This window comes from Orcinus orca, chromosome X (assembly GCF_937001465.1).
Source record: "Orcinus orca chromosome X, mOrcOrc1.1, whole genome shotgun sequence".
NCBI classification, from domain to species: domain Eukaryota; kingdom Metazoa; phylum Chordata; class Mammalia; order Artiodactyla; family Delphinidae; genus Orcinus; species Orcinus orca.
In genome coordinates this window covers 120,414,296-120,426,813 of record NC_064580.1, presented here as the reverse complement: position 1 = coordinate 120,426,813, position 12,518 = coordinate 120,414,296, and the positions used below count along the sequence as shown (strand labels likewise).

The following is a 12,518-nucleotide window of genomic DNA, read 5'->3' as shown; positions in this document are numbered from 1 at the left end:
TGGATGCACCATTTTATGTTAGCGTCTAGATTACACAAGGGTTTCAACTTCTCCCTGTCCTCTTGAGCACTTGTATTTTCCTGTTCTTTTGGTAACGGGCATCCTGATGGGTATGAAATGATATCTTGTTTTGGTTTGGATTTTCATTTCCCTAATGATTAGTGATGTTGAGCATCTCTTCATGTGCTTATTGGCTATTTATATATCTTCTTTGGAGAAATGTCTGTTCAAGTCCTTTGCCCATTTTTTTAATCAGGGTATTTGTTTGTTGTTGAGTTGTAGAAGTTCCTTATATATTCTGGATCTTAACCCCTCATCAGATATATGATTGGCAAATATTTTCTCCTGTTCTGTAGGTTACCTTTTCACTGTTGATTGTTTACTTTGGTCATGTATTCTCATTTTCTAATTTTGATCTTTGTCCTGTGCTTTTGGTGTCACGTCCAAGAAGTCATTGCCAAGTCCAATGTCCTGAAGCTTTTTCTCCATGTTCTTCTGGGAGTCTAATGGGTTCAGGTCTCACATTTAGGTCTTTCATTCATTTCAAGTTAATTTTTGTATGTGATGTAAGAATCCAACTCTATTAATACTTTTGCATATAGATACCCATTTTTTCTAAAACCATTTGTTGAAGAGACTGTCCTTTCCCTATTGAATGGTCTTGCCACCCTTGCTGAAAATCATTTGGCCCTATATGCAAGAGTTTATTTCTCGGTTCTCTATTCATTGGCTTATGTATCTGTCTTTATGCCAGTCTTATTTCTGTTGCTTTGTAGTATGTTTCGAAATCTGAGAATGTGAGACCTCCAAGTTTGTTCTTCCTTTTCAAGATTGTTTTGGCTACTCAGGGTTCCTTGAGATTTCATATGAATTTTAGGATTTTTATTTTCTATTTCTGAAACAAATGCCATTACACTTTGATAGGAAGTCCATTGAGTCGTAGATCACTTTGGATAGTATAGACTTTTTTTTTTTAATTTTTTAAATTTTTGGCTACATTGGGTCTTTGTTGCTGTGCACCAGCTTTCTCTTTTTACGGCAAGTGGCGGCTACTCTTTGTTATGGTACGCAGGCTTCTCATTACGGAGGCTTCTCTTGTTGCGGAGCACGGGCTCTAGGCACAGGGGCTTCAGGAGTTGTGGTGTGTGGCTCACTAGTTGTGGCACGCGGGCTCTAGAGCGCAGGCTCAGTAGTTGTGGCACACGGGCTTAGTTGCTCCACGGCATGTGGGATCTTCCTGGACCAGGGCTCGAACCTGTGTCCCCTGCATTGGCAGGCGGATTCTTAACCACTGCACCACCAGGAAAGCCCATGAAAGGGTGTTGAATTACACCAAATGCCTTTTCTGCATTGACTGAGATGATCATGCAACACATTGTTTATGTGTTGCATTACATTGATTGATCTTCATATATATATCCTTGGATCCCAATGATAAATCCCATTTGGTCATGGTGTATGATCATTTTAATGTGCTGTTGATTTTGATTTGGTAGTGTTTTCAGATTTTTTGTATCAGTATTCGTTGAGGAAATTGGTCTGTAGTTTTCTTGTACTGTCTTTTTCTGGTGATGGTATCAGGGAAATGCTGGCCTCATAGAATAAGTTTGGGGTTGTTCCCCGCGCTTTGATTCCTTAGAAGAATTGGGAAGGATTGTTATTTCTTCTTTAAATGCTTGGTAGAATTCTCCAGTGAAGTCATCTGATCCTGGGCTTTTCTTCTGTTTTTGATTCCTGCTTCAATCTTCTCATTAGTTTTGGATCTACTCAGATTTTTTATTTCTTCGTGATTCAGTTTTAGTAGGTTGTATGTTTCTAGGTATTTATCTATTGGCATATAATTGTAGTAGCCTCTTATAATCCTTTTTATTTCTCTGCCATCAGTTGTGATGTCTTCTCTTTCATTAGCTGTTTGCATCTCTCTTTTTTTCTTAGTCTAGCTAAGGGTTTGTCAATTTTGTTAATCTTCTAATTTTGTTAGTCTTCCAAAGTTGTTTGTCAATTTTGTATTATTTTTAAAAGAATGTTTCTATGTGAATATGGATTAAATTATAGAACCTAATGGAAATCAAATCCTCCAGAAAAAGGGAACAAGATATATGGAACAGAAAGAGAAGAAGGTAGGTGAAAATACCATTCCAGAATGATTCAGTGCTGTGGTATGAATTCATACAAAATGATACTCTCCTCCCTATACGTTTATCAAGTATTATCACTGCTGAATTATTTATTAAATACCCGGAATTCCAGGCATAAGTTGTCCATATCCCCAGCAATAAGTAAATTGTCTTGCATCTTTTATAGATGGGAGGAAGGCTACAGAGTGGGAGGGTTACCCAAGTTTGACATAAAATGTCTTTCTTCCACTCTTTTTTCTTTTCTCTGTTCTCTGCATCCCAGAGGGAGGACCTTGTGATGAATTAGAGTGGTTAGGATCTGAAGTTTCCAAACCAGTCGTAGAAACTCAGCTTTTTGTTCACATAAGAACCAAAGGCAGCATAAATGATTCATAGCATTAAATCTGTTGCTCCCAGGGCACGAAGTAAAATTGCAAAGCAAGTAAAAGCCTCCCACAACTCTCCTTTTCTCTCCTTTCCTCTTTCTGTTTTTGCTGTCACCCCCCACTGCCTTAGAAGGACCCCCATCTTCCACCTTTCCTCACCAGGCTACTTCTCCTTGAGGCTGACCTCAACCAGGTATAATCTGAATTACATCAGTTTTTGCTGTTGTGTGAAATGCTCTTTGATTGAGCCCGTTCTGGAGTATTTGTGTGTGGAAAGAGATGCCTATAAACTACAAGTGTCCAAGTGTTTGATTGCTTGGCTGGGGAGTGTGGGGACTCTTGTTAAGCAGGAGAGTGACTTATTCTGTATCCTCAGTGCATTGGGAATTTTTTGAAGGGTTTTTCAAAGCTAGGGGGTGACTTGATCTTATTTTTTAAGAAAAGACAACTCTGGAGAGTGAGCACAGTAGAGGCACGAGCAAAAGTAGAATGAGGGAAACCTGTTAGGTGGCTACTGCCGTAGTATAAGCAAATGATGATAAGAGTTTATATTAGAATGATAGTAGAAGAGATAATAACAGTAAAAATAGTTGTTAACATTTATATGTTACATAAATATGCCAGGCACTCCCTTTTACATTCTATTAACTCATTTAATCCTTACTTTACAGCAGTCCTATGAAATAGGTACTTTTGTTATCCCCTCTTTACAAATGATGAAACTGAGGCATAGGGTGGTTAAGAAACTTGTCCACAACTAGTAAGTGGGAAAGCTGGGATTTGAATTGAAGCAAGTCTGGGTATGGCATCCATGCTCGTAAGCACAACTTTGTCCCTCCTGTCTCGTGATCAAAATAAATGTATGTATTCAGGATGTTTTTCGGAGGTAATGTGTGGACTTACTGATGTATTCCATGTAAGGAGGGAGAAAAAGAGCAAAATAGAATAAAGATAGCCTCCTTGATTTTGGCCTGAGCAACTAGGTGCATTAAATAGTGCTATTAAACAAAATGCTGGTGCTAGGGGCTTCCCTGGTGGCGCAGTGGTTAAGAATCCACCTGCCAATGCAGGGGACATGGGTTCGAGCCCTGGTCTGGGAAGATTCCACATGCCACAGAGCTACTAAGCCCGTGCGCCACAACTATTGAGCCTGAGCTCTAGAGCCCGCATGCCACGACTACTGAAGCCCGCACGCCTAGAGCCTGTGCTCCGCAACAAGAGAAGCCACTGCAATGAGAAGCCTGTGCGCCACAAGAAAAAGCAGCCCGCACTCGACGCAACTAAAGAAAGCCCGTGTGCAGCAACGAAGACCCAACACAGCCCAAAATTAATTAATTAATTATTTTTAAATGCTGGTGCTATTAAATAAGCTGGAGAAGAATAGGTTTGGGGGGAAAGGTGGGGATGAAGGGAAATCAGGAATTCAGCTTGGGCCATGTTAATTTTTTTTTTAATATTTATTTGTTTGTTTGTTTGTCCACGCTGGGTCTTAATTGCGGCACGCGGGATCTTCGTTGTGGCATGCGGGATCTAGTTCCCTGACCAGGGATCGATCCTGGCCCCCCTGCATTGCGAGCACAGAGTCTTAACCACTGGACCACCAGGGAAGTCCCAGGCCATGTTAATTTTGAGATTCCTGTTAGACAGCCAGATGGAATTGTCAAGCCTGGAGCTCAGAGATGTTTTAGGTGGATACAGAAATTTGGATGGAATCACATAAAACATAGAGGAGAGAAACAGGCCTTGAGGAATTCCAATGGAAAAATACAGGTATTTGTAAGGGAAAGAGTATGGGTTTTGGCATTAGAAATATTGGAAGAGTTTCTTCAGGTTTACTGATTATTTCCTTTGTATCCAGTATGCTTATAAGCCCATTGAAGGAAATCCTTACCTCTGATAACATGCTTTTCATTTCTAACTTTTCCAATTGCCTTTTTTTGGGAGTTTCCATATTTATGCCCAAATTCCTCATCTGCACGTGTATGTTGTCTACCTTTTCCAGTAAATAGTTTAATGTCTTAATCATAGCTGTTTTTCTATCCCTGTTTCATAATTCCAAAATCTGAATATTTCTTTTTTTAAAAATTTATTTTAGTTATTGATTTTTGGCTGCATTGGGTCTTTGTTGCTGCACGCAGGCTTTCTCTAGTTGCGGCGAGCGGGGTCTACTATTTGTTGCGGTGCGCGGGCTTCTCATTGTGGTGGCTTCTCTTGTTGGGGAGCACGGGCTCTAGGCATGTGGGCTTCAGTAGTTGTGGCATGTGGGCTCAATAGTTGTGGCTCATGGGCTCTAGAGTGCAGGCTCAGTAGTTGTGGCACACGGGCATAGTTGCTCTGCAGCATGTGGGATCTTCTCGGACCAGGACTCGAACCCGTGTCCCCTGCATTGGCAGGCAGATTCTTAACCACTGCGCCACCAGGGAAGCCCCAAAATCTGAGTATTTCTGAGGCTGGTCCTATTGACACCTTTATCTTTTGATGATAGGTCATTTTTGTCTTGGTTTTGTGCATCTCATTTTTTTTTAATTGAATTTTGGGCAGTGCATGTAAAAGAATGCTGGAGACCGAGGCAGGTAACCTGTATTTGTGGCCTGTAGTGGGCACACCTATTCTGTCAGCCAGCCCATCAGTGTTGGGGGTTGAGTCAGTCTGGTAAGGAGCTGGCTGGCTTTGGATTTTGCTGTAGCTGTTGATGCTTTCAGTACACCACTGGACTTTAAATGCCTGCAATGCTGGGCTGCCACAGGGTTTTTCTCAGTGTCCCTGTTCCATTCTCTGCTTTCAGCAGGTCCTACATTCCTGAGACACAGTGAATGCCTCTCTCTACGCCCTTTCTTCTCCCCCAGTGGTAGATTGCTCTTTCTTGGGGTTCCTGGTGGGAACAGACTGGTTTCTTGGTTCTCCTACTCCATCTCAGTATTAGGCAGGTTTTAGGCACCTTTGCCTCAGGGTGGAACTTTCTCAGTACTCTCCTTTTTATCAGTGCTAGGTCCTCAATATGAGGGGGTTTCCTGTCCCATCCCCAGCAGCAGATGGCTTTGCTTCTATCTCCCCACTAGCAGTAGTTACGTTACCCTGAATTGAGACTGTGCCCGGGAGGATTTCTTGCCTTTCTCTTAGGCACAGATGGCTTTTACCTCATATGAGAGAAGGGTCCACAGTTGTAGCATATTTTATGTCTGTTCCTCCACAGCAGTCATTCACAACCTGTATGCCTGTACCAGTGAGGAAGGCTCTTTTAGGCCTCCTGTCCTCATGCTATCTCATGAGCACTCAGTGGATGCCTGTAGAGAACTGATATGTGCTTATGGTCTCCTCTTTTCTCTCAGGCTTGCAGAGGTTTGAAACTGTCACGTTGGCCCCTACCAAGCCTTTTACAGTTGGTTAAAAATCTAGTTATTTTCTTCCTAGGCACTTTTATGGCAGTCGTCTCTTCCTCCTGTGCTTCGTCAATTGTGAAACAGTTTATTTCTCCTCTCTCTCCTCAGAGGGACTTTTCACCCTTGAAATTCAGTTCATTTGGTTGCCCTGCAACCTCAGCTCTCTGATGAACTCCAAAAAAATATGATTCTGTTGATTATCTGGCTTTTCCTAATATTTATGACAAGGGATAGTGATGTTCTCTTGTGGCTTTGTACATGCTAAGTGGAAACAACTCTAGAGTTGATTGTCTAACTGGACCATGTTGTTCCCTTTCTTTAAAAGTCCTTTCCCAGTCTCCCCTTGCCTTCAGGGTGAGGCCTAAACCCCTGACCCTGACCTGTCAGGACTTTTGTGATCTGGCCCCTGTCCATCTTACCAGCCTTAACTTGCACTCCAGGTGCAGGGATCTTTTCATATCTGAGCGAATCATTGTCAATGTTGTAGAAGAAATTCTGTTTGTGGTTTTTATTTATCAGTGCCTGAGAATCATGTTCCGTTCTTCTAAGATGCTTTAGGATTTTGTTTGTTATTTTTCTTCTGTGTATTTAAGCATAGATTGTGGCTTTGTGTAAGCAACAGAAGTGTTTGTGTATGTGAGGAAGGAAAGATCCAAGAAAATAAAATATTATTTACAAATTAGTTCCATTATTGATACTGTTGCTCTTGGCTACTGATTAAGATTGGCAAAGAAAATAAAATTGTTCCTGAATAGACCTTGAAATCCTCATCTTCATCTGCCAGATTGTGTGTAGCAATTGGAAGGCAGGTGTGTCATTTGTTAGTTCAGCATTTCACAACCAGTGTGCCAGAGTTGGTGAGCCAGATATTGTGACTGACTCTCTCCTAAAGTGGGTTGTCTTCTGTCACCAGCAGCCTCCTCCCTTTATCTGGAAGTGCTGTACAAAAGGGTTACTTGTCGTTTTCTGTGTGTGCCACGACATGGAAAATGTTGGAATGCACTGGGCTGGATAATTTCTTACATCCTTCTAAAAAAATTTGATGACTATTCATAAGTTGGAAGTAAAGCAGTTGTAGGGTATTAGTAATAATTATAATTAGCAACTACCAGAGGGTGAATATATGCCAGGCACTTTACGAAACACTTTACCCGTATCCTCATTTCATACTCCAGCCAATCCTATGAGGTAGTTGCAATCATCAAAGACACTTAACCTAAGGTCATATAGTTAAGTGGCAGAGCTGGGACATAAAGTCAAGTAGTGAAGATCTGTGTTTTAATCATCATGATTTATTTCCTACATTATTAAGTTATGCGCTAGAAATGGTTCGTGGTTTCTTCTCTCATGTTTTTCCTCTACTTGAGCTTTGGGTACTTGCTCATAGCAGATGAATTGTTGGAAAATGACCTATTTGAAAAAAGTATTTTCAAATGTTATGGGTAACATAAACACCTCTCTAAGCGAGATTTTCTGAGCACTGAAGAGAGAACTATGACCCCAAAATAATAGCTGTTATCACTTGGAAGGCAAAGCATTTTGAAATATTTATCTATGATGCAGAGTGGGAATGTGGCTGACCAGTGCTCATGAAGTGCTCAAGTTAAGATGTGTAGATTTTCTTGATTCATTCATGAAATGATAATGGCCATTCTCTTATCAAACACCAATGCCAGAAACAACAGAGAGCAAAAGGGTCCCTGGATGCTGAAATCATTTGTTAGAGATTAAAGTTCAATACTAAGGTAATCTAAAAGCATCCTAAGTCATTGTAACCTTAAAGAGGATTCTGAATGTTGAGTGATATTCTTTCATGACCTTTCACATGGTATAGGATGCTGAGACAGTCTAAGCCCTAGAGGAGGAGAGGTCTTTTGCTACTGTTTTGACTTTAGTTTGAGGTATAATGAATGCTTTGTTTGGAATTAAGAATATTTATATTTATTTTGCTCTCTATGCTAGGTCGGTGATGTAGTAGAAGTACAGGCAGATGAAACCTTTCCCTGTGATCTTATTCTTCTATCATCCTGCACAATTGATGGAACCTGTTATGTTACTACTGCAAGTCTTGATGGGGAATCCAATTGCAAGGTAATGGAGATTAAACCTTGCCTAAACATTTTGAGCTCAGGATAGTTAATCATACAATACTCCATCCCACTGCCCCCTAATCTTTTATCTTATTTTTTTCCTGTTTGTGTAAGTGTTGTATTTGAAGACAGCTTTTATATAACTGTCTTTGAACTTCTAAGCAAATACTCAACTTTGGGGGAAAGGGTGGTGTTGGGTGAGGAAATCCACACCCCAAATAAAAGCCACCACATTTTTGATAGCACTGTTTGCATTTCATATTGACACTAACCCATTCAATATTTTATTTAGGCTTTTAAAAATGAAAGTAGTCTTAGGCTGAAACTATATAACTATGAAAATAACTTCACCCTAAGGTACTCTAACCTTACAGTTTGATCTGTTTTTATTTTTAAAGTGATGACTATCTTCTTGAAAAAAATGTTTATTCCTGGCATATAGAAAATCTAACCTGGAATGGTTTGATTACTTTTTAAAAATACCTTAGGGTGTAGTTTGACAAATATTTGCTTTATTTCAACTAGGAAGAATTATAAATGTGTTAGAGTAAATTTGTTCAAACTGGGGGATAAGTTATGTCCTTGGTACTTTCCGGCACTGTCAGTTCTTGGCTATCATCCAGAGCTCCACAGAGCGTGAACATGTATCCTCTATATGCTGCCTTTAAGGAAGAATACTAATGTGCTCACCTCTGTGTTGTATCCTTGGGGGCTTTCCTCTGCTTGTTTATTCCATCTGGAGTTGAGGACCAGGACTCAGTATGTGAGAAAGGAACTTAAATGCCTGTTAGATAACTAATTTTTTTCTTCAGGGGCATGGTGATGAACTAGTCCCATTTAAACTACTGAAGAACAAAGTTGTATTTGAGGGAATGTCAAGATAAAAATCGAGAAATCTACCTAAAGATTTCCTAATAGGGAAAAAGTTGTTTAGAGGCAGAAAACTTTCAAGTGGTTTCATTTTCCAATTAAGTTGATCTGATAAATCAGCTAAAAGTACATAGGTTTTCCAAGTCAGGAGATAGTTTCAAATGTAGCTGAGGCAGATCCATAATATTCTCCGAAGACTGTGCGCAACAGCTTTCCCTCAGCATAAGTGGTGCAGTCTTTGAATCTGCGTCAGCCCTTCTTTGATGATTTATAAATGGGTTCATTGGAGCCTGCCTTGAGTTCTGGGTCAATCAAGTAAGTACATAATATACATTAGTAGAATATTCTAACTGTCTGACTAAGGCAAGACACATCATCTCCCTGCTCCTTACGTAAATTGTAGCCACTCAAAGCATTTTCAAGATCATTAATTTTGCTGCTTGTATAATGGAAACTACTGATGAATTTTTTCTTTCTGTTAGCAAAAATGTTAGCATTCTTATGACCAAAAGGGTTATGTTCAATTCTTATGTGTATGTTAACATCACCATACACTATGGTGAGCAAAATAATAGGTCTCAGTTCTATAAATAGGAGAAAAAAATGCATTAAATTTTTCATGGGGTTTTCAGTTAATTATATGCATGCTGCAAATGGAATTCTCTCTGCTGTCAGTATCAAGAAAAGTTTTTAGTTTTCTCATTATCTTTGAAATCCCCTTGTAGCAGAGTTATCGTTCTAATTATTTGTAATATATTTTAAGAATAATACCATCAAGTTTATTTAGTTGGAAATGTGCATCAATATTTGTATCATTCTGCCAAAGCCTCTTACTAAAAACATACATACAGTGTTCATGAAATCAAGTGGGTATACGATTACACTTTTTGGGGGGGGGCTGTTTTTGCTTTTTCTTCTGCTTACATCTAGACACATTATGCGGTACGTGACACCATTGAACTGTGTACAGCCGAATCCATTGATACCCTCAGAGCAGCAATTGAATGTGAACAGCCTCAACCTGACCTCTACAAGTAAGAATTACCTGGTTTCATTTTACTGCTGTCTGATGGCTTTGCTTCTCTTTGCCGCCGGTATTGCAAAGAAACACCCACCATTTACCAGCCTCCTTGCATTTGTGTTTTTATGAGCTGTTCCTTCCTTCTGGCAGGCAAATGAATCAAATCAGCCTTGTTCACTACCAGCCTAAGATAAATCATTGTGGGCCCAGGCATCTTACTTGTGGTTTTTCTTTTATTATTGTTATTTGTAGACATGGCCGTCCATCACATTTTAAGATTATGTAATCCCGTAAGGCTGATCTATCAAACTCATGCATTAGCCAGAGTTAATTAAAACAAAAATAAACCACTTTATGTGTCATCCAACATTAAAGAGAGAAGGAGATATGGAGCCATGCAATTAGTAGGCAGTTCGCCCTTTTTTATGAGGATCATGATGAACTGAGTATTGTATATAGGCTGTTTCTTGTCCAAAGTGAACAGTTAAGTTGAGGGAGCAGTGAAATGGTGTGATTTCCTCTATTTTGCTATAGTTAGGCTTTCTGGAGTCGATTTACTCATTCACAGTCATTGTGGGTTGTCCAAAAATTTGGCATTTGATTTTTAAGACTGGTTACTTTGGTTGATTAGAGCATGGTGTTAATGAGGATAGAATAATATGTTTTATCCCCAAGTGGGCCAATTAATTATATTCTATTCCACCTTTACAGATGGCATCCATCACTCATGCCAGCCATCTGGTTAATGAATGCTGTTGGTCATAATAGGGGACCAAATGGCGGGATGTGGCTTACAACAGTGCCCAGTAGTGGAAAAACAAAGTATTCATCCTACTACATGAATAATACCCTCCCTCCTTCCCATCATTCCTTCTTTCCTTTTTCCCTTCTTCTTCTGTATCTACCTTGATAGTAGGAACTTAGAATCACAAAGCAAAATAGCTGTTCCCTGCCTTTAGGGAACTCACAGTTTGCAAAGGGGATGAAACAGTAAAGCTAGGCTTACAGTACAGTGAGATAATGAAGGTGAGTAAAAGGCCCATAGAATCACAGAAAAGGGAGTGACTGATTTTGCCTGAGTTAGACAGTAATATACATCCTTGCATATTCATAGGGTAACTCCTAAATTTCAGTTACCTTAAATATGAAGGAGATTTTTAGTGAGGGAAGGTTATTCCTAATTTCTCTAGACTAGATTGAGTACCCTTGGTATGTGACTTCAGAATACCTTGTACTTCCACCACCCTAGCGGTCATCACTTACATTGTAATTGCCTGATTGTCTGTTTTAGGGCAAGGAACACATTTTTCTTGCTTATTAGCAAGCATAGTAATGGTGCAATTAATACATGATGAATGAATGAGCAGACCTCCATATTTTGTGTGTTTAGTAATAATCAATTTTTCTGAAAAAATTCTAATGTAAGTTATAAAATACTCATAACATTCTTGTTAAGGAGGATTTAGAGCTTTTTACCCTATTTTTCAGAAATGTAGATTACCATATGCATAGCCATATATCTGATCACTTGGTCAGATCAAGCTCAGTATTCAGATCAGCTGCAAGACAGTTTGGAAATTTCCAAGATGGTAATCAAGTGTTCCCTAATGCGGGTGGTTCTCAAACGGTGATCCCAGGCCAGCAGCATCACCGTCGCCTGGGAACTTGTTGGAAATACAGATTCACATTCTTACCTGAACCATAAGCTTGGGGATGGGGCCCAGAAATCTGTGGTTTAAGAAGCCCACCAGTAATTCTGATGCATGCTCAAGTGAAAGAACTACTGAACTAATGGTTTTAAAAGTTGCTTTAGCACCAGAAACCTTTCTTCACATGAATGTGAAATAGAAACCAATTATTTATGTGGAGTATAGATGAGAGGGGTAATGTGTGCATGCACGGTGCCAAGTAGATCTTGAAAATCAATTTAGAATCTTTGTTTACATTCTTATAATCCATAATATTTTTAAAATTAGTTGAAAATGTTACATACCATATTGGTTCAACTTAACTTTTTTTAAAAAGAAAGACAATAGGCGTTCGTAGTTCATTGTCTTATCTCTACTTGCATTTTTTGTATTTTGATTCATTCCCATATTTGGGGCAAATAGATTTTATCTAGATATAGAAACACGTGTGCTTTTATGTTCTTTTTGCAGGTTTGTTGGCCGAATCAGTATCTATAGTAATAGTCTTGAAGCTGTTGCCAGGTTAGTTTATAATTCCTTTAATCTGTCCTTTTGGGGGGAGCAATGTTTCTCTTTTAAGCCCATTAAAATAGTTGAATACTTTCCTCTATAGAAAGGGATGTAAAGGTGAATAACCCTGGAGTAACTAGCCACTAATGGGTCTTAAGTAGCTGACCTTGTGATTGGTAGCAGCTCAGAGTGTGTGTGTCCTGGGAGGGGGGTGGTGTTGGAAGTGATGCTGAGGGTTTCTAAAATTGTAGAGCTCCAGACACTTTGACCAATAATCCCAAATATGTTCTAAGCACTGTATTTATTGTCCTTGGCTGTGCAGTGCCTGACAATATTGGAAGTATATCTGGAGAACAGTGTGTTAAGGGAGAGTAATTTAGGCAGGAGATAAAATGCTGGGAGAATTAGCTGGACTTAAGTAAAATGAAAGGTTTAATCATTTATAATGTAACAATT

General features: G+C 39.4%; 1 protein-coding gene and 1 non-coding gene across 11 annotated transcripts in view; one reads left to right on the top strand and one right to left on the bottom strand.

The window, feature by feature from the left end:
• The window catches only part of ATP11C (ATPase phospholipid transporting 11C), a 173,895-nt gene that overhangs the window by 95,047 nt on the left and 66,330 nt on the right, over positions 1–12,518 (top strand). For all 10 annotated transcript variants that reach the window (XR_007474695.1, XM_033403643.2, XM_033403638.2 and 7 more), the window contains 3 exons: positions 7,846–7,974; positions 9,774–9,877; positions 12,024–12,074. Coding sequence is in view for 9 of the 10 variants with exons in the window: in XM_033403643.2 (XP_033259534.1) it covers positions 7,846–7,974; positions 9,774–9,877; positions 12,024–12,074 (284 nt within the window). In the remaining variant the exon portion in view is untranslated. The remainder of the gene's footprint in view (positions 1–7,845; positions 7,975–9,773; positions 9,878–12,023; positions 12,075–12,518) is intronic.
• TRNAA-CGC (transfer RNA alanine (anticodon CGC)) lies at positions 4,038–4,110 on the bottom strand. Its single transcript has one exon. It is a non-coding gene; the product is annotated as a tRNA-Ala (tRNA).